At 40.6% G+C, this 21,508-nt stretch overlaps 2 protein-coding genes across 3 annotated transcripts; one reads left to right on the top strand and one right to left on the bottom strand.

Annotated features, from left to right (window-relative positions):
- Positions 1 to 1,919: 1,919 nt before the first annotated feature.
- Positions 1,920 to 16,782, bottom strand: ddx39b (DEAD (Asp-Glu-Ala-Asp) box polypeptide 39B). Its single transcript, XM_041955000.1, has 11 exons — positions 16,699 to 16,782; positions 13,243 to 13,475; positions 12,922 to 13,049; positions 11,757 to 11,849; positions 11,486 to 11,669; positions 9,759 to 9,877; positions 7,323 to 7,454; positions 5,589 to 5,698; positions 4,696 to 4,840; positions 2,381 to 2,528; positions 1,920 to 2,293 (listed from the first exon to the last, which is right to left on the bottom strand). The coding sequence occupies exons 2-11, from the start codon at positions 13,463 to 13,465 to the stop codon at positions 2,277 to 2,279; spliced, it is 1,299 nt and encodes a 432-aa protein (XP_041810934.1). The 5' UTR covers positions 13,466 to 13,475; positions 16,699 to 16,782; the 3' UTR covers positions 1,920 to 2,276.
- A 16-nt stretch (positions 16,783 to 16,798) lies between these two features.
- polr1h (RNA polymerase I subunit H) lies at positions 16,799 to 19,638 on the top strand. Of its 2 annotated transcripts, none has more exons than XM_041955001.1 (5): positions 16,799 to 16,891; positions 17,439 to 17,558; positions 18,113 to 18,216; positions 18,305 to 18,414; positions 18,514 to 19,636. In XM_041955001.1, exons 2-5 carry the CDS (start codon positions 17,441 to 17,443, stop codon positions 18,536 to 18,538), a joined length of 357 nt encoding a protein of 118 aa, XP_041810935.1. In that variant the 5' UTR covers positions 16,799 to 16,891; positions 17,439 to 17,440; the 3' UTR covers positions 18,539 to 19,636. The 2 variants fall into 2 exon arrangements, with proteins under 2 accessions (XP_041810935.1, XP_041810936.1); XM_041955002.1 differs by having other exon boundaries at positions 16,828 to 16,891; positions 17,412 to 17,558; positions 18,514 to 19,638.
- Positions 19,639 to 21,508: the final 1,870 nt, after the last annotated feature.

Raw genomic sequence — 21,508 nt, 5'->3', positions numbered from 1 at the left:
TAGCCTGATGTCGTCGTCTGTTTCTAACTGTTGCCGAAGGAAGGCATTAGGGCTATCAAAATAAAATACAACACGCGAGCCAGCTGTGGTGCGGAATTTATGTTTCAATATATTCCTGTCCGGCGGACTGACAAGCTAACAGGTAAGTTAGTTAAGATTATTTGTTTATCTAAAAGGGACAGTGTTTATCTGAAACATAGCTGTTACCATTCGATGCACCACACCAAAGTACAGCGTCAAGGTAATTTGTATCTCTAGTCCCTTGGCAGGAGAGGTTCGACAGCCAGGCTTTCTGTGTGTGAGCTGGGTCACTAAACCTTTTTTTTGTTTTGTTTGTTCTTGTCCTTGTCACCATGTGCTTGCTCATGGGGGAACCTGTGGGTCCCTGTACATTAAGAGTACGGTCCTGACCTGCTCTATATGGAAAGTGTCCTGAGACAACTTCTGTTGTGATTTGGTGTTATGTGATTAAAATAGAAGAGAATTGAATTTCATTGTATAGTTTAGGACTTACAAATGATTGATCAAGCCAACGTGATCTTTCCAGTGGAATTGTAAACTTGGAAGCTTCCAACTCAGTGCAAGGTAGGACTTTCAGTGGAATGATGTGTTCTAACTACAAAGGATGTGGACCAAAATGCTTGTATCAAGAAATGTTGTCAGTTGTTCAATGACAACTCTCTTAACAACTTTTGAGGGTATTGGTAGGATACTGTATCAGTCTGTAGTTACTGGGTTCAAGGTGGTCTCTAGATTTAAAACTAGGTGTGACACGGGTGTGGCACATGCCCATGTCCTGTATTTAAAAGACAAGTTCACAAAATGACAACAGGAGGAGTTGAAATATCTTTGTGAAAGCATCTCTGCTTTCTGAGCTTTTGAAGATGCTGATGAATTTGGTAACTTGTGACTCATTAGTCTCTACCAGCTCAAAATGTGGTTTTTGCTGAGCGCCAGTGTGTGATGCTGGCTGTGGTCAAAGGTGAAACGTGCTTGAACGTTTCAGCCAGAGGTCAGTGACACCCTGCTGTTCATCCTGCTGTTAAGTCACTCTAAGTCAGCAGTCAGTCCCACCGTCATCCACAATGTTTCTGTTTATAGTGTTCCTGGAAACTACACATTTTACAAACACAAGTACAGGGTAGAGCCTGCTGCTCTCACAAACTGATATTTTATTCAAACAGATCGTTGCGGGTCAAATATGTATTTTTAAATGGTAGCAGTAGTTTGCATTTCAAATAAGAAATAACGACTCTAGGGGGCACCAGTGTATTTAGGGCTCGCTGGTGGAGATACTAAACTCAACTAGAGTGAAAGGTTAGCAAATAGCTGACAAAGCATCCCTGAAGTCATGAGATACAAACATCCTGCAAAGTGAGCTGTGCTCAGCAGTTGTCTCTGCCTCCGCTTTTGTTATCCTGTTGGATTCCTGCTCTACTTCCTTTTTCACAAACATGTTAAAGGTGCCTGGTTTGACCCCACAAGTGGTGGGAAAACATCCACATGAAAGACTAAGCCATATTATTAAGGCATAGTCCACACATACAGGTATCTTTTAACGCAGGGTTTTTCCTCCATCACTCTCCAAAAAAAATTCTGTCCATACAAGCAATTTATTAAAAAAGAAAAATCTGTCAGAGCATGCAAACCAACAGGTGGTGATATAACCTGAACCCTAAAGCCATGTTGGCCAATCAGAAGCCTGGAAAAAGCTATTACCGGAGGGCAACTTGCAACCGGTAGTAGGTCCAGGTCTCGTCCAAATAATGAATATCCTTATTTGAAAGGAGTTTCCCAACAGGCCTGTTTGCAGTGCCCTAAAACTGTGTGTGTGTGTGTGTATAAGAGGCCAAAACACATTGCAAGCACATTGCTAAAAATCTAGAATGCACAGGTGGATGAAGAATGAGACACACTTAACCAGGTAAACAACAGATTTATTATTTCACACAGCAGTGAACAGTTTTAGAAGTCAACTTCTCACATCTAGAAAACCAGCAATCCTTCATAAAACAACTCATTATGAAAATTAAATATCCATTAACAAATAAAGACATTAAAAACATAAATAAAACAAACATTATGAGACAAAGTCTGTCCTGATGTCTCCCTGCAGAGGGAGCTGTACCACCACTGTATTGCTTTCAGTCTTTAAAACAGCAAATGTCACAGGGTAAGGAAAATATCTGCTGTCTGACATGCCAGGGTTTATATAAAGACAGTCTGTAGCTACCATCAGAGTGAAACTGCAAGCTCCACGGAAGCATGCGGCTCGTCTATCGTGCTGGTTCAACTGCAAGGACACACGGGGAAGGTTAGTGATGGCAAACTTTGAACAAGCTTTAAATAGATTCAAAGAATGAGCAGACACTTAACTTACTGTACGAGGAGATATCAATCTCATCGGGCAGCTCACTGATGTTCACCTCGAAGCGGTCCTGGACATCATTGAGTGTGCGGGCGTCGCTTTCATCGGACACAAACGTGATAGCAAGGCCCTTAGTGCCGAACCTGCCTGCCCGGGCGACCTGTAACAACACACACCTCAGTTGCACTTGCTGCGACCAGTACAGCTGGCCTCAGTATTCAGTCTGGATAAGGGCAAATGATACCTCACATTCAGTTTGTTTGTATTGCTCCATGTAAACAGACTCATTGGGTCAGTTCTGTGTTTCTGGGTAGAGCCTCTGGGATAACAATTTTTTGCCAAAGGTAAAGTCCGGTGATATTTTTCTTATACAACCCTGATGCCAAAAAACTGGGACGGCGTGTAAAACCTAAATAAAAACAGAATGTAATAATTTGCAAATGAACTATGCTCCAGAATAACACCCCTTATACAATCAAGTGGTGAACCTCCTCCATCCTCGCTTGTGAACGACTGATCACCTGTTACCAATCAACCTGTTTACCTGTGGAATGATCCAAACAGGTGTTTTTGGAGCGTTCCACATCTTTCCCAGTCTTTAGTTGCTCTTGGCCCAACTTGTTTGAAATGTGTTGCTGCATCAAATTCAGAATAAGCAGATATTTACAAAGATCAATGAAGATGATGAGGTCAGACATTGTCTTTGTACTGTAATACAAATATATATTTTAATAAAATTAATATATGTGAAACAAGATTATCAAATTATCACACTCTCTTATTTTCATTTTATGCTGTATCCCAACTTTTTTGCCATTGGGTTGTAAAATCTCAAGTGCAGAGCCAAACCCACAATGAATGTATCCGGCTAACAAATATTGTGAGTGTATCCAAAGCTGTAAAACTGTATTTTATTCTTCATTGTCATACAGCTCCATTGAAAACCTTCAAAGACTAAGTATGAGCTTTTTATTCAGACTACTTCCAGGTGAGAATCCCTCTGAGGACTGACTCGCTTGGACTATTTGTTACGAATAACCAGCAAACTGTCTCCTTCGGAAACTTTGAAGAAGTCTGAACTCTGTTTTCATAAGCACGCTGTGCCGCATGCTGCATTCAATGTATAACGTAAATTCCCTCATTCCCTCGTTTGCTAGTCGTTCTTTTTAAGTTCATGTTTCTATTTTTTGTGTGTAACATGTGGAAAAATGCTGCGAATATTAATTCAAGTCAGCAACTAACAAAATTATGACCGAGTTAACGAGTTGTTTTCTGGCATGAGGAGGTATTCTTGATTTTTCCCAGTGACAAGGAGTTTTTCTGATTATGCCAACTTCACTTGAACGCAGCATTCACTGCAGGCCACTTGGGTCTCATAGTGGGAGCGAGGCACTGCTGTGCTGACAAAAATATGTGTTATCTGGGCTGTTCGTCATGATATCGGACTTATGGGAATGACGTCATAATTTCCTGTTATCGGCCTGATAGTTATCATGCACCCCTGAGCACAACACATTTAGAACATTTTCAATCCTGTTTCAGAGTTACAGATCCAAATAATGTTTTGAGGGAGTGTCCAATTGGCATGCTGATGGAAGCAATGACCACCAGAGCTGTTGTCCATGATTTTATTGTTCATTTCACCAATGTCATTTTCAAGAATTTGTCAGGACGTCCAACCAGGTGTACTCTGTTTTCACCAACAACAGTATACAGAGATTTAGTCACAGTTTGTGTTTCGTCCTGATAACGTCTTGTCTATGTCATGGAAAGAAATATTAATGAACCATATTACAACACGAAAATCCACAAGTGCCAAATGTGTATAAATGTGCAGGTGAAAACAGGCCTTCCATAAAAATATATATATTTGTGAAGTTGTTTTTCATGATTTCAATCTTCAGTAGCAACCAATGGACTTGGGGCTGAGAGCCACAGACAAGGTAGGGAAGTCCCAAAGATCTGAGAGACGGATCTGTTCAGAGGATTTCCTGACAATAAGGAACAATGCAGAATAATTCCACCCTTCTCCTTTAAGGACTGAGCTGATGTTTGGAGTTGTGACTGTCTGTGTGCAGAGGATTACTCAGGTTCATACTGGCATCTGATTGAATTTGTAAAAACAAGATTAATCTGGAGTGAGGCTATCGGGGATGGGTACACTTTTCTCTGGTGTTCTATATTTGGTATTACTTGGATATGACCTTGTGCAGCTGTAACAAACATGTCGATATCAAGATTAGACAGTCAGGTACACACAGCATCATAAACTAAATATAAATGAACAGTGGGCTACACCGCTCCGTCTGTGTGTATGACAGCCTTACCCTGTGTAGGTAGGTATCAGAGTCTTCAGGCATGTCATAATTAAAGGCGATGTTGACTCTCTCAATGTCCATCCCTCGTCCAAACAGGTTGGTAGCCACCAGTATTCTCCTCTGGAAGTCCTTAAACTGCTGGTAGCGAGACAAGCTACAGACACAAAATTCCATTATATTCCACTGACTGCTTCATTACAACTCAACAAGGAAGACACAAGCACAAGATGAGTGACATGATGAAAATGAAATGAACAAATGAAATGAAATAATACAGAGACATCAAAGTATAAAACATGTCATTTACAGTTGAAAGCAGGTAGCGCTACTACGACTGAATGTTGCCATTTAGACGTCTTCAGGACAAGACTCTAATCACTTCACATGTGAAGCTTGGGGCAGATTTGACCATGTACACTGAAGTTTCGACAAATTCTAGTCTCATGGTGAAACATAGAATTTGACACCAGATCACATTCAAGGAAAACCTTTGATCGCAAAGGTCTGCACACTGCACTGACCCAATCTGAAGATGATCACATTCATTTGTTTGTCTGTACTGGTACATCTGTGAAATCTACTATGAGGGCTACTTCGTTGAAATTTGGTATCAAGCTTTTTGCCGCATTCATGCTTATTTTACTAAACACAAAAGTAAATTTTTATCTCTTCTGACATTTGCCAGAATGACAGTTTTTAAGCACCTTTAGGCCTTCAAAAATGCGATGCATTACAACAGAGCCTTTACACTGGTTGGTGCTCGGGCTCTAATAACCCCCGTCCAAAAAGAAAATCAGCTAACATCAACACTGAATGATGAGGTAAACCAAAATGACAATGTTAAACATGATATACAATGTGTTGGTGCGGAGTTTATTTCTTTGACTTTACAGCTGAGTTACCGTTCCTCCTGAGGCATCCCTCGGTGGATAGCGATTGCTGGGAAGTTTTGCTCCACCAGCAGCTGCGCCAGAGCTACACACCGCTGGATAGACTTCACAAAGATCACCACCTGAACAACACAGCAATACACTGACATTCACACTGTACCATTAATATCCATTTGTATAATGCATTACATCAGCATCACATGACATTAGTCATCAGTGCACAGTGTTACACTCATTTGGCAGACACCTATGCTCCATAAACACTTTGATGGACATAATGCATTCAAGTTCCACAGGAACAACAGCCAAATGTCATCAATAACTGGAAGTGACTCTGTCTCAAACAAACAGCTGAAAGGGTGTTCAGAGTGTTACACTGAGTGCAAGTAAAGGCTGCCATGGAGCAGAGGTGTAGTCTGAAAGGGGGAGTTTTCAGCCTGAGATGAAAGACGTGCAGTGAAGGAGTGCAATGGCTGCACCACAATGTATTATTTTCTATTCATTTGTTTATTTAGCACAGTTTAGAAACAATCAGCCATTGACCAAGATGCTCCTACACAGTAAAAATGTAACTGAAAAAGTACAGAAACTGACAAATGACAAAGATACAATGACAAAAACACACAATGACATACCTAAAACAGAGGAAACAAGTGAGTTTTTAGCCTGAAATTAAAACATTCAATGGTGGGGGCTGATTGCACATGTAAGAGGGAGGTAGTTCCACAAATTGGGCCTGGTCATGGAACAAGTGCAATTACCTTTAAACATCAAATAGCAATCTCAGATGGAAAGCAGCATCTTATCAGATAACCTCAGTGTTGTAGGAGGACAGTGGGGATGCAAAAGGTCCCTGAGATACACTGGAGCTAGCCTAGCCAAAGCTTTGATGACAAAAAGTAAAATCTTGTAGACAACTCTCTGAAACATAGTGCATTGCAATAATCCAGGCGACAAGAAATAAAAGCATGAAGACCTGTCAGTCAAACAGACGTTTCAGTGCATCAGGGCTGCCAGGTTACAAAGGGAGGGGGTGTTATCAGCGTAACAGTGATATGCTTTCTTATGCTTCTTTCATTATGTGACTAAGGGGTAACTTAATTCTAATTAATATTGCACATTGTCTTTAACGTCTACAGCAGGCATGTCCAACCTATTCCATAAAGGGCTGTGTGGCTGCAGGTTTTTCTTCCAACCAAAGTGGAAGACACCAGACTGGACTTATTTTATCAGCTGATCTCAGACTTCAGCTGATAATTAGGTGATCTCTTGAGCCAGCCACACGGCCCTTTATGGACTAGGCTGGACATGCCTGGTCTATAGACAACAGTGGGTCATTCATGACTTTCATTGGTGCATATTCAGTGCAGGTCTTTGTGCAGAAACCAGATTGAAAAATCTAAAACATGTCATTTTGCTGGAAAAGATGCAAGTTGCTGGAAGTCAACCTTTTCAAGCATCTTGGTAAGGAATGAAAGTTTTAAAATGAGTCTTTTACTATTTGGATGTCTCAGGTCAAACTGGGGGTTTCTGAGTGGCTGCACGCTTGCGTGTTTAACAGGTGCCAGTACGGAAATAAGAGCACCACTTAAAAGAGACAAAGTGGAGGGACCCACGGCATCCAATCAATCTTTCAGGACCTAGGGAGGAATAGGGTCAAGTAGATAAGAGGAGGGTTTTAAGTTAGAAACAACTTTGTTGAGGTAGGAGAGGGAGATGAGGCAGGACTTCTACAGAACACCGTACCTGATTGAACTCCAGTGCGTCCAAGAGGTCAAAGAGCTTTCTGTTTTTCTCATTGTCCTTCAGCTTGACGTAGTACTGCTGCAGCCCATGCAGAGTCAGCTTCGTCTCGTCGTCCACAAAGATTTCCATCGGCTAGAGCAGGCAGGAGTTGTAAAGGGTTGAGGGTGGGGGCGGAAGGGCATGGGTATGGAAATAAGAGAATGTAGAAGTGAAATTTCTTAAAGCAGGTTAGAATGTGCCGGTGTGAGGGGAAAGCTTTACACTGTAGGTTAGCAGAGATATAAAATAGCAGAACATAAAAGTTTGGGTGGAGGGGATGAAGGGAAATGTATCAGTAATGTAGGCAACATGTCACAGAGAGCGAAATCAGAGATGAGCAGAAGAATAATTAAGAGAGGTGCAGAGGAGGCAGTGGAGGACAGGTAGACGAGAGGAGATAGAGACAGGGAGGGTGAGGGGTCGTCAACACAAAGCTCGTCCTATTACAGACACAGTCAGATATCCTGATTTCTTCACTTTCTAACTTTGTTTGCTCCAAGACTCCATCAATTCAGGTTAATAACACGCACTAATGCCTATCTGCCTCTTGGGGGTATGTCCAATATAAGATGTAAGACCAAGGAAATACAATAATTACAAATTAATCTGATTACATCTGTAATGAACCTTTATTTATTTTTATTACTGATTTACAATGACAGAAAATAGGAACTAAAATGGAAAGTACAATTGACTGAAGCTCAAAGTGATGTATAAAAGTTGCTTGTGCCTGCTAGTGTGGCTTTGGCTCAGGACGTAGAGCGGTCGGTGGTTTAATCCCTGGCTCTGTAGTCTAAATGTTGAAGTATTGCTCCTGATGGCGGTCCCATCAGTGTGTGAGTGTGAATGGTTCCTGATGAGCAGCTGGTACCTTGCCTCTGTGTGAGTGTGTGAGTGAATATGTGTGCGAAAGCATTTGAGTGATCATACAACTAGGAAAGCCATGTACCATTTACTCATTGTACACACCAGTCCAAAACCCAAAAACTATTTACTATCAATTACGACAAAGAAAACCAACACATTCTCACCCCGGCTAACACCGACTGGAGAAGCTGCAACCAGAGAACCTTTGGCATTTAATCGATTATCATCAACTCATCGAGTAATCTTAGGAGCTCTGAATTCAATTCCACAACACTTTACACCAAATTCACACACTCATTAGCCCACTCTAGCCATTCTTGACACAACTTAGACACAAAAGCGAGCACACACAGAGCAACATTAGCATTTATGTGGAGGTGTGCTTGTGCTCTACCTGATGAATGTCCTGATGAAGCCCAACATTCACACTACACTTTGCCCTGGAAAGGGCTCCATCATAATATCTGTCTCTTTAGCTGCTAAATGCTCCACTGTGTTCTCCAGCTAGTCTCTAACTGTGTCTGTCTGCTGTTTGGTGCTGGGCAAATAGTACACAGTGGGTTTATCAGAGCTCTTCCAATGAACACAGCTGTCTGATACTGCTGGAAATGAGGACGATGCTCAGATGCAGGACAGCCTCCAAATGCAGCTCAAACACACACAGTGGGTCTGACGGAGGCTACTCTCACGTTCAGGCCACGCTCCTCCTTGTTTACAATGCTTGACTAGATACAGACATAGCTTTTTTTATTACCAAGCGAATATCTGACTCACACAGCCTGCAAGTCTTGAAGCAACTCTTGTTCTGTGGTTGTACTTCAGAGGTTTGTTGAAGTGATCAGCTCTGCCTAGTGTTCTGCCTCTCTCTCAGAGGGAAGCTTTGACATTTGTCTCATACACACACACACAGTTTTTTTTTTCTCTTTTCATTTGACTTAGCTGCTGTGAACCAATTTCATGGTATTCCACCTTTTACAGACGATTCCATTTCATTATCAAAATCTGCGTTTCTGTCCTTGTTTTCTGCATCGCAGAAATCATTGGGCCATACTACAGTATGAACTTGACATTAAAATACAATTCCAACAAATAAACGGCATTTATACAACACTACCAGAGAGTGTGGCTGTGACTGATGCCCTGGCCAGCTTCAAAACAAGGCAAGTGGCTACTGGGCAATGAACTCACTGCAATAGCAATGGAGGAACACTAACTCAAGACAAAAAGTTTCACATTGTAGCTTTATATCAAGGTGAGCTTAACTAATGCAGGATGTTTACAGGCTGTGGCAGAGGCACAGCAGTGGCCAGTCACAGCAGTTAATGCTATGATGCAACAGCGCGTTTCCCCACATTCCCCATGCACTAAAGGGGCTGCTTGGAACAAAACTTCTTTCTTGCTTGGAATTTGGATTCATGGAGGTCGAAGGGCAACAGGGACTCTGTTACCTGCTGTTCAAGCAGGTGTGGCACAACAGGGGGAGGAGCAGTGGAGATGGCATGGCAGATGAAGGTGGAGAGGTGTATTTACATCTTGCATGAACTTTCTGCAGACTGGTCGGATCTCTTTGCTCAGGGTGGCGCTGAACATCATGACCTGCTTCTCATGTGGAGTCATACGAAAAATCTCCTGGACGTCTCTGCGCATGTCTAAGGAAGAGAGCAGTGACTCAGATCAGTGTTCACACAGTAATTCAAAGGAATAAAAAAAATGATATGGAATACTGGATGGATACTGGAATTTCTTTAACTTTGATACGATACCTTGGAAAATATTGATATTTGATACAATTTTTGATACAACAGAGAAAAACTGACGCAATATTCAAGGCTTAAAAATATAAACTGTTATTAAAAAATAAATATTACATAGACTATGGGGCATTGCTGAAGATTAAACTACCAAACAGAATATTGCGTTAAAAATTAGCTGGAAAGTCTCACAGCCTGTATACAGCCTGTGAGAGCGTTGGCCTGCGAGGCAAAGAAGCAATTCTCAGGACAAATGCTTTTTTTCAGCACTAAAAGAAAATAATATAAAATTCTAGTCTTAACTGTAAAGGATTTCCCTTTACAGTTAAGACTAGATCATAATAAAGATAAAGGTTATTCACAAAGCATCTTAGCCCTTAAGAGAGCTCCATTAGAAAACTCTTGGCAGTAGGGAGGAGGACTTTTCAGAGGCAGAGGAGAAAGTGGTGGAAAGAGAAAGAGGAAGGAGAAATATTCTCCAAACGCTGAATGACAGTGAGTTAATGTGACACTACAGATTTCTTGGTGCAGGGATAATATTTGTGGCCAGTCTCATTCGGGATGCGCTCACATCTCCTGCTCAATGCAATAAAGCTAAAACGCAGCAATGAGAGTGATCATAACACTCTGGAAAATGCTGCTTGGGTCTGTTGCGACCTTCTACAGCACTTTCACAGCCTCATATTGTGGTGCAGTTCATCTGATTTCCTCTGGATGTCCACTCCTTGCAAACTCACAAAAAGGCATTAATGGACCTGAGGGCTTCCCCAGTGCTGCTGCTATAATTGATGGGAGTGTTACGTTTATGGTAGTTATGATTGCGTCTATCGATTTCATTGTGCATTATCACTAAGAATGCCATGTGTTCTTATCAACCAATGACACCAGCCACGCCTCTTCACTAAGATAAAACTTTTAGTCCCTTCCTTGCTCAGAGTTGCTCTGAGAATTTGTCTAAATCATTCCTAAGCTAGAGCTGGAGCTTAGCTTTTGCGGCTAAGTTGCGAGCTCTTTGACCGGACTGTCAGAATGTTTGTGAATACGGCCCCAGGTATCTTCCTCACCCCTGACCTAGAGGGACGTAACATTTCTTCTTCCATTTGGATTATGACAGCTGAACAATATGTGCAGAGAAAAATCAGACAGATCAGTGGAAATGATACCCTCACCACTGAGTACCAAAAGATGGCAAAACTGTGCAATGCAAAAAATGCAACAAGGTCTGTGGCTGTATCGTATCCAGTGATTTTCAGGTAACTGTCTCTCTACAGTAGACTTCTCCTTGCTTTATGCCAAATGACAACACTTTATGTCTACCACTTACATGTTAGTTAATCAAAATTTGCATCAGCATTAAAAATAATAAACTGGTGTCACATTACATCCACAGTTACTCTGTGTAACAGTAAAATAATGCCTAGATCCCCAAAATGTAATATATCAATGCCTTGCTTTTCTTTCAGAACACTGTGTGTACTTCAGATTGATGGAGGGGTATTTACTGACCGAGCTGCTCCAGCATCTTGTCACACTCATCCAGGATGAAATGCTTGATGTGACGCAGGTTGAGTGTCTTGTTGCGGGTCAGCGCCAGGATCCTGCCCGGTGTTCCAACCACAATGTGAGGACAGTCCTTCTTCAGGACCTCTTCATCTTTCTTTATTGACAGCCCTCCAAAGAACACTGCCACCTGCAGGCAGACATACACACATATCATATGTGCAACGTGACAGTCAAGACGTGAGCAGTAGATCAGAATCAGGTCACAGTGCCGTACCTTGACAGTGGGCATGTATTTTGAAAATCTCTCATACTCCTTGCTGATTTGAAAGGCCAGCTCCCGCGTATGGCACATAACCAGGACAGATACCTGGAGTAAAACAATGACAGTTACAATCAATATCCTCTTATGACTTTCAATTCAACATGGGATACTTTAATGACGTGCAAAATTCATGGATTTTAATGAACAAATCACAATATAACCAAAGTACAGGGTTTAGCATCACCTTCAATGTACAGAATAGGTTAGGTAGCCTACTCACTTTGTTTGCTCTGTCATCTAGCACTCAGTTAATGGCCTGTTGTTCATGGATCTCTTTATATTGCATCAAAACAAGTTTTCTGGTAAGATCAGACAAATATCTAAACATGCAGACTCCATCAGCCCCTGTGACCAAAAACACTTCCTGATACAGACCAGCTTTGGTGAGGTTTAATACAATGTCTCACAATCTGACAAACATGGCATCAATAAACTATAAACTGGTAACAGTGTTTTCAAAATTTGGAATTAATGCAATTCGATTTACCAGGACAGTCTGCAACATAATAACATAAATTAAAACAAATAAAAAGTTACATTAACCTCCCGATCCTTCTTAAAGTCATTCCAAAAACAATCTGACAACCCAGAAGGTCCAGAACAGCTAAGAAATGCTAATAATGTGCTTATTTCAAGGTCAAGAGTAAAATTTGACCTGATATTTTAAGAAAGATGATGCTGTACTTGCATATTTGCTATGGAGAGAATCACCCTTTATTGCCATATCTTTGTAGTATATTATGTTCATTGTATCGTCTTTTAGGAGTACACTAACTGTAAATAAAAATAGAGATTGAGAAGATGGAGGAGTAGCCCTAGGTACTGTCTGCAGTGTTTTTCTTTCAGTAATAAGGTAGGGCAACCTGCATGTGGCCTAACAGGAAGAAAAGAGCACTGTGCTCCCCCAGTCACTGCCACTTATTGCAGTGAGCATGGGATAATTATCAAAGGTGATGTGCATATCAACATTTTTGTCATCTCCTCTATTCTCTCATCGGAAGTCTGACAGCTGGATAGTCAGACGACACCTTTGAGAGTGAATCAAACTGAAAGTGTGAGGGCAAAAATGACTTCTTTACTGTTATGTAGATCAAATGAAGCATGGAGGAAGGCTCACCTGTCCAGTAATGGGCTCCAGCTGCTGTAGGGTGGCCAGAACAAACACTGCAGTTTTCCCCATCCCAGACTTGGCTTGACAGAGCACATCCATTCCAAGGATCGCCTGAGGGATGCATTCATGCTGAACTGCAATGAATACACACATCCAACATGTTTCTATTAAGGCATGAACTGACAGCAGTCTTTATTGGGAAATGAAAGAGAGAGATAATATGAATGAGAAGATCAAACAAGGAAAACAGGAGCATCTGTCTCCTCTTTTCACTTTGAAAAACTCTAAAATCCACAAACTTTTTCTTATGATTCACGAGCTACTCACCCTCAGATGGATGTTCAAATCCACAGTCCACTATGGCTCTGAGCAGTTCAGGTTTCAGGAGGAAGTCTCTGAATCCAGAGGAGTGAATGGACACATAGGAACCCTTCACTCCTTCCTTCCTTATCGACATGTCGCCTGCACCTCCAACATCCCCGACCGCGGCAGCCTCCACCTCATCCTCCTCATAGTCCAACAGCTCATTATCCACGTCGGTCTCAGTCATCCTGACACGGCTACAAAACACGTGTTCTATGAAATCCCTTGGTGACATTGGGCTTTTTAAGGAAGTATTTACAACCAGATTGCTTCAGTAACAGGACTACAATTCACAGGGAGTTCTAGCCTTCTTTGGGTACTACAGACAAAGCTGCAAAGCTAGAACTGAGAGGTAACTGAGACTTACCTTCCATAAAGTTCCTTTAATTGCTATATTAAATTCAGTCGTAGTGTCACATTGAATACATTCATTGATTTTTCATTTTCCCCAGTACACACTAAACAAGATAACATAAACTTAATATTATTTCCTACTCCTTATCAAGCAAACCATAAAAGGGAGGGTCTTTACATCATAATGCCAATGTGTTAATGCCTGTTCAGTTCAACCGAAGTCTATGGGAGATGCATGGAGAAACACACTAAAACACAACATATCTATGTCAAATGACCTTTGATGAAGAATGAAAGAACACACTTTTTTTTTTTTCTGTTGGTCTCCAAATAGCAGCCAACGTTGATAATAGGCATGCTTTATGGGGCTCATGGTGAGTCAAATTAAAATGCTCACCGAGGCAAATTTTCAAAAGTTCCATGCGAAGTGTTCCTTGAACATATTGAGTTTAGGATAAATAAATATTGTTAACAAAACCAGTATTTCTTTATTCCTTCTCTCTTCCTTTTATGTCTAACTGGAGCTGCTTTACAATCACTGACAGGGGTAATAATGTCTAACGCTGTGGGAATATCCCAGCCTCCTCTGATTATTAAGCGTGCATCTGTACAACTTTGCTGAATTTGTTAACCATGGAATATTAACCGATGCAGCAGTCAGTAAGTAGTATAGTGGTGTTACTAATGGACACGAGGTTTGGGGCTGTTGGTGTCATGCTTCAATGTGTGATGCACATGCTCATGGACAACTTTTGTGACCGTTTCATTTTATTGATGTCAACAGAATTGTACAAATAACAAGTTTTATTGTTATTGTTATTGTAACACCCCCTGTGGGTAGAATTGCATGAGATGTTACACACTTGTGTAATGTGGCTGTATGTGAAACATTCCCAAATTTGGATGCAATACAACATACAGCATTGAAAAATTAAGGACACATCAAGTAGATCAGGCCACACCTTCAAATGCTTATTAACCAATTACATACAAACAATAACCGATACACAAAAACAGCCACATGAGTTTTTTTTCAAGGCCATCTAAATGTAGTTTGTGCTGAATTTGGTGAAGATTTGATGAAATGTGTGCCAAAAGAAGCAAAAAAAAATACTAAAAGCTTTCATTTCATAGGTGCAAGCAGGCGAGGCCTATATCAGTTACATTGATCATCACCCAAGAAACACAACATGCAAATACTGCTTTGCTACTCCTCACGGTTCACGAGTTAATAGCCAAAACGTAACACATGTAATAACCGACCACATGGGGATTCTATTGGTACAACATTACTTATTTCCAGATGGGGCACCTGTCCATACAATACGAATACTTGCATTTGTAGTTGATGAGATTTCAACTTTCAAACATTCCTCCCATAGACTTCCACTAAACAACTTCATATAAAATCACAGACACAGGTTAGCATAAAGAAAAGCAATGGCTTACATCTCCTGAAGAAGATGTACATTTTGCCATTGAAATGAGCTTTCTAAAACATCAAAAAACATAAAACAGACAATACCTGGCCACAGGTATATAACACCATGTTGTAATATGTCAAACATCCGCTGCTGGGGCACCTGTCCATCCCACAGCATTTAATTTAGCATTTTAATATTTAGAAAGCTAAAGGTAATATCAAATCACTGAAACATGTTGGCATAAAGAAAAGCGATAGTATATGTTCCCGGTAGAAGAGGTATGTTTTGAGGCTGAAACAAAGTTTCTACGATAACCAATACAGAAGTAGATAGATGACAAGAAACTGTGAAATAGCAACGATAACAATAAATAAAGAGCAAAGATAAAGATTGTGCAAGCTGTTCCAGCTCTGAAACTAATGAAGCAATCTCTGCCATGATAAAATCAACACCTGGCTGTAATCCCATTTGTCTGGTGCCACGCTGTGGCTAATCTACAGAGCGCCTGGTCACCATGTCAGAAACTGTAGATTATGTTACAAAACATTAGCTAATGGGCTCAGAGTTAATTTAGTCAGGATATTATCACAGTTTAGCTAACTTAATAATGTTAGTCTGTTACTAAGCTCAATCACATATGCATTAGAAGCTCCAGTCCAGTATAAATCTGGCATAGCATCAACCTAACGCGTGTAAATATATTACTGAATCAATGACTACACCGAGATCTTTCAGATGTGGCACAAATGTGCATTGTGCAAAGATCTCCTTTATTTGTACCCAGATGTCTTCTATCTCCTGGCACTAAACAAAGGACAGCTATGACTAGTGTCTGGATGGTTATTGCTAGATCAGTCCACAAAAGTGGCAGTGAAATTTGTCTACAAGGTGAATTTATATGGCAGAAATTTCAACCTACTAATAAATTGCTCGCATTAGACATTAATAGTTGCACCAAACTAGTCTTTTGTTTGTTGAGGATTCCAAAGCCCCTGAGATGTGCAAGACAATTTGTCTGAGACTGGAGAGAGGTGGTTGTGTCACAGGCAGATTTATTTCAAGTGCTGTGACATCCATCACTTTAATCAAATGTGTTCAAAACATGAAACTCACCCCATGGACTGGCCTTTGATATAAAAGCAGTTATCAGGTTTTAATGGAATGGATATCATGGATTTGAAAGAGTTTAAGTATGTGGAATAATTGTAAAATTCAGCGGTTTTATTTTGTAGGAATGGCCCGGAAGTCTAATCGCCGTCGCCGAAGGTCAATGTAACGTCAGCCATCAAACACACGCGATTTGGTTTGGTGGTTCTAATATTGAATTAATATTTAATAAGTATATAACCGTTTTGACTGCTTTATAAAGAATAAACTTTTTTATTTAACTGAAGATATCCAACCATATTAATCTTGCTATCAAAGGGAATTCCTTATCTCTATAGTTTGAGTGAACAGAAGGAGGTTAACGGACAATGCAGTTACTGTAACGATAACCTGTCAAAATCAGACTCTAGTATTGTAATGGCTAGCTGTTGTTAGGTCGACGGCTAACAAGCAACTCATCAACCCGCCTCTTAAATCAGTTTACAATTCAAACAACTTTACACATTTAATAATATAGTTTTGACAATCATCCTACCTTATGTATGCGAGATATAAATGCACCACAATGTCTGGTAAAAGTAAAGCACTAACGTTCCCGTTCCACAGTACCCATGTGACGTTTCACTATGCGACGGTGAGGAGTGGAAGGACCCGGCAGTGTGCGCCCGTGCACATGCCGAGCTTAACGTAACACAAGCTACAGATACGTTTCATCTTGCCATTGCGGGGTATGTACCTTTTGTGCGCTGTAACATCATTATTTTCTATAGTAAACAGGCAAGTAACTAGGTTTTGGTCTGAAAGCTAACTTAATGTTTGAAGATTTGGCTAAATTTGAATATAACCTTGTCTGTTGTAGATTTATTTGTTCTTAATTGTTATGTGCGTAGGTGACGTGCACCCACAAATTCGGTGCTTTTTTGTCTTTAAATTCTTGTGGACACGCAACCTCGTGTTAATATTTTAACTTAGATTGGAAGATAAGTCCAAACATCCTACTTTGAAAACCGCCATCCGTGAATGTAAACAGAAGTGTTTGTGGCCGACCGCAAACTCCAAACACAAAACTGTAAACCTGATGCCTTTCTCAAATTCATTGACAGATCTTTTAAAACAAGGATTAACACTAGCTCACTAACACATTTATTGCAAAGTCTGCATTATGGCTCAGATGGAATTATGCTAATGTACAACAGCTGATGTTTATTGTGCTAAACAGCGACTTCTATGAGCCTGTTTCCTCTAAAGCCTAGTGCTGGTGCTCCTTCTCTTCAGAGATGTCGTGCTTTGGTGGTGATCCCAACTTCTGCCCAGAATGTGGGAGCATTCTTCCTCTCCCAGGAATACAGGACACGGTGCGCTGCCCCCGCTGCTCCTTCTGCATCCCTGTAACAGGTACCAACTCTCTGTCAAGTTCTGCATGCTTTCTGGACTCCCACACAGTCTATGAGCGTGACTGTAAGTAACACAGACAACATTAATGGAAAGACTCAGCTACTTTTCATATTAATCATGCATACCTTGCACAAGGATGTACATTAGCACGTAAATCCTCACAGTACCCTGAAATTCAGCCGTACTAGTTTTGGGAATGTACCTGTGAGAAGACATGCTCTTCTTCAACTTTGAAATGTCACAACAAATTAGGGTTCAACACATTACAAAAAAAGTCTTACTTTGCTCTTGTGGTATTTATCCAAGGCAGATAGCTTTGGCTTAATCCATCCAGGTTTTGAGATTTCTGCCTCCACCCCAATACAATTGAGGTGAATGGAATGCCTTTCCAGAAACATTGCCTCTATTACACTAAATAATCCACATGCCTCACTATGAGCAGGTTTCACTGGAAAAATAGTCCATGTGCAAACTGTTGATGTCATAAATAATTTTGTCAGAACAGCACAGATTTGCGTGAATTCCCCCTAACATACATATATTTTATTGTCCAGAGTTCGCAGGCCAGGAGATCTGCTCTACAGTCATCTTCAACCTTGTGGAGCAGTCATCGCTGGCTTCAGAGGTCCAGGAGGACTCTCAACTGAAGGGACCTGTGGTAAGAACAGGCTGTCTACTGCTCACTGACTGCTGTGTGTGAATGAAGCAGCTGTACACTGATTAATGAAGCTACCCGCTCCTTCTAGATTGACAGACGCTGCTCTCGTTGCAATAAAGAGGGGATGATTTACCACACCAGACAGATGAGATCTGCAGATGAAGGACAGACTGTCTTCTTCACCTGTACACACTGCAGGTAATCAATATGAACACACTGGGTGCTATGGAACATCATTTGAACATTTTGTGCTGCTGTGTGAGCTTTTGCTGATCATTTTGATTTTGGTGGTAACAGGTATCAAGAGAAGGAGGACTCCTGAGAAGAAATCTGGCTCAGATCTCTCCATTCATCTCCATGCATCTGATTTCATGTCTGTTAGTGTTGGTTTTAGATGGTTGGATGCTTTCTCAACACATTGGACTGGATTGAAAATTGTAAGACGCAAACAGTCATTGGGCCTTTCACCTCTACTCTGTACAATGAGGCTGTGCACTGCAGAGCATCACAGTGACTGTTCCTGGATTATTGGCATTCACACTGATGGTGTGTAAAGTTTGCTAAATAATCTTAACTCAGGGTCTACTACTGGCGCTTTTCCCCCCAGAACTCTTTCCTTTCCTATCTCCTTGATGATCTTGTACTGATGAATGAGTGAGATATAGCTGACAGCTGCAGAAAGTGCTCCAAAGAGGATTTTTTAAACTACAGTCAAGAATGAACTTTAATGCAGAACAAACTTTGTTTATTTAAGATGTAACAATTATACAGCTGAAGTTGTTTCTAATAAAATGTTGTTAAAGCTATATTATTATTATTATTATTACTATTATTATTGGCCTGTTGGAGCATCAAACAAGCTGTAAACACAACATTAACATATTATCATCTTGGAAACTTGTTGTGGTGAATGTGTTAGTAAAACAGTTGCTACATCGAACAGAAACAAGGTGACATTATTTAAAGTCTAAGGAGGGTTGAATCTAGAGCAATTCTGTCAATTCAACGATTCAACCCACCTTGGATAACCCTGGATGACTGAGGGTCTCCACAGACATGAACTGGAGTCGTGCTTGTTTTCTCTTGATGAAAGTAAGTCCAATACTCTCTCTGTGTTAGCTTTGTTTTGGTTTCCAGCAGTTCCTGTGAAAATGATCAGGCTTTTTATCTGCTGGTGTTGAACAGATATTGGAGCTTTTTCACTGAAAACAGTTTCCTGCTGCTGTTGGAAGTGTAGTCGGTGAGAGTTGAGTTTTTTACTGTGGACAGAAATCTAATCACACTAACAGGCACAACTCTTATAGCATAGTACATATTAACAACAGATAGTATATGTACATGATACAACACAGTGGATCTAATAATAATGAAAGTGTAACTAATAGTAATAGCAGTTGCAGTGGTTGTCAGGCAGGGCCACGGCAGGAGATATAACCATAATCGACAATCCAGGTTCAACCACTATCCATGGGAACCTGCAAGACGAGAAAGCACACAGGCTCTAGGGAAGAAGCCAAGTCAGTAACAAGCATGGATAGAACATGAATGCTTACAGATGGAGAGGGAGGGAAAATCAAAGGAGCTCGGTGTATCATTGAAAGTTCCCCAGCAGCCTAATCCTATAGCAGCATAACTAGGGGCTGGTCCAAGGCAAGCCTGAGCCAGCCTTAAGTGTAGGCTTTCTCAAAAAGGAAAGTTTTGAGCCTGCTCTTATATGTAGAGAGGATTCTGGGATTGCAGTGTTCTAGTGGGTTAATAGGCTACTATGAGCTCTTTAAGATAAGATGGTGTGTGACCATTTCGGGCTTTGAAGGTAAGGAGAAGGATTTTTAAATTCAGTTCTAGATTTTACAGGGAGCCAGTGCAGAGCGGCTAAAATTGAAGAAATATGATCTCTTTTCCTCGTTTTTGTCAGAAAACGTGCCACAGCATTCTGTATCAGCCAGAGAGTATTTAACAATGAACTGAGGTAGAATCAATCCTAAAGAATTGCAATATTCCAGCCTGGAAGTAACAAATGCATGGACTAGTTTAATGCACATACATTTTAGGGATATATAATTGTCCTCCAACACCAAATTTATCTAATGTTATCAATAACTCCCCTCTCAACATCATATCCTTAGCCTCTGAAAATTAAGAATAAACTAATGACTGTAGCTAAAGACTCCATGTTAATTTTGGCATCCCTCACTTTTTCAACTCATAAAAAGGGTCCATTTTCCCCTTTCCTTTTTATCAACTCACATTTCACTTCATTTCATTTCTTTCAAGGATACCTCCCAGATTCCTTACAGTGGAATCATTTTGATGAAGAAATTGTTGAAATTAGTTGGTGTAGTTTGATGAGAGAAAAGCAGTCTACACAACAGGTTTAATGGCTATTTCTGTGGTTTCTGTGTTGAAAGATAAATCAGCACATCAATAGCTACTGGCTGGAGGTGATTTGTCTCTAATAGTAAGAATTTTGTCATTAAAGAAGCTCATGAGCAAGACAGCCTCAATATAAACAGACAGCTGCATTCCATCAGTGAGGAGGTAAAGCAGCTGAGAAAGGACAGAGACAGCTGTAAGGCTCAGGTAGCAGCACTGAGAGATGAACTACTGGAGACTGTGCACATGCTGCTCTCTACCCCCCGACACCCCTCAGGGTCAGAACGTCTCCACTCAAACCTCACCACTGCCCAGAGGAGCAGTCTGCCAGCTCCTAGACATCCCAGACCTCAAAGATACCACCAGCCCAGGTTGCCAGAGGGGTTACCAAGGACATCACAGCCACAACAGCATCACCAGCATCACCAACACAACACACTGCCAAGTCAGCACATTGCATACATCTAAAATGAAATGCAATGGAATCAGATCAAATCCCCTGTGGTAACCAACACCACCTCATATATTCAAAACTGGTCCTCAAAGTTACTAATTTAATTAAATCTAACTTTTAGTTACTAGCATAGTTATTAACTTCTTGTTATTATTATTTGTTTCAGTATCTATCTTGGTTTTAAAACAGAACATGTTTAACAATGAAATCATTTCAGATATAATGCTGGAAGACCTTAGATTATCTGTTTTTGGATTAAAAAGCAGAAATCCTGATTTAGGTATAAGACTCTGATCTCATCATCTTACAAGAGACATGTTACAGCGGAGATAGTTCCACTGGTTTTCCTCGCAGTTACATTGAGATTATTTTCCTCTCAGTTAAATTCCAAGCTGTTAATTGATTGATTTATTATTTTATTCGTCAGGGATAATTCAAGAAACATTGTAACATGTTACAATAAGA

The sequence above is a fragment of the Chelmon rostratus genome, chromosome 16 (assembly GCF_017976325.1).
Source record: "Chelmon rostratus isolate fCheRos1 chromosome 16, fCheRos1.pri, whole genome shotgun sequence".
NCBI classification, from domain to species: domain Eukaryota; kingdom Metazoa; phylum Chordata; class Actinopteri; order Chaetodontiformes; family Chaetodontidae; genus Chelmon; species Chelmon rostratus.
This window is presented reverse-complemented; position numbering and strand designations above follow the sequence as displayed.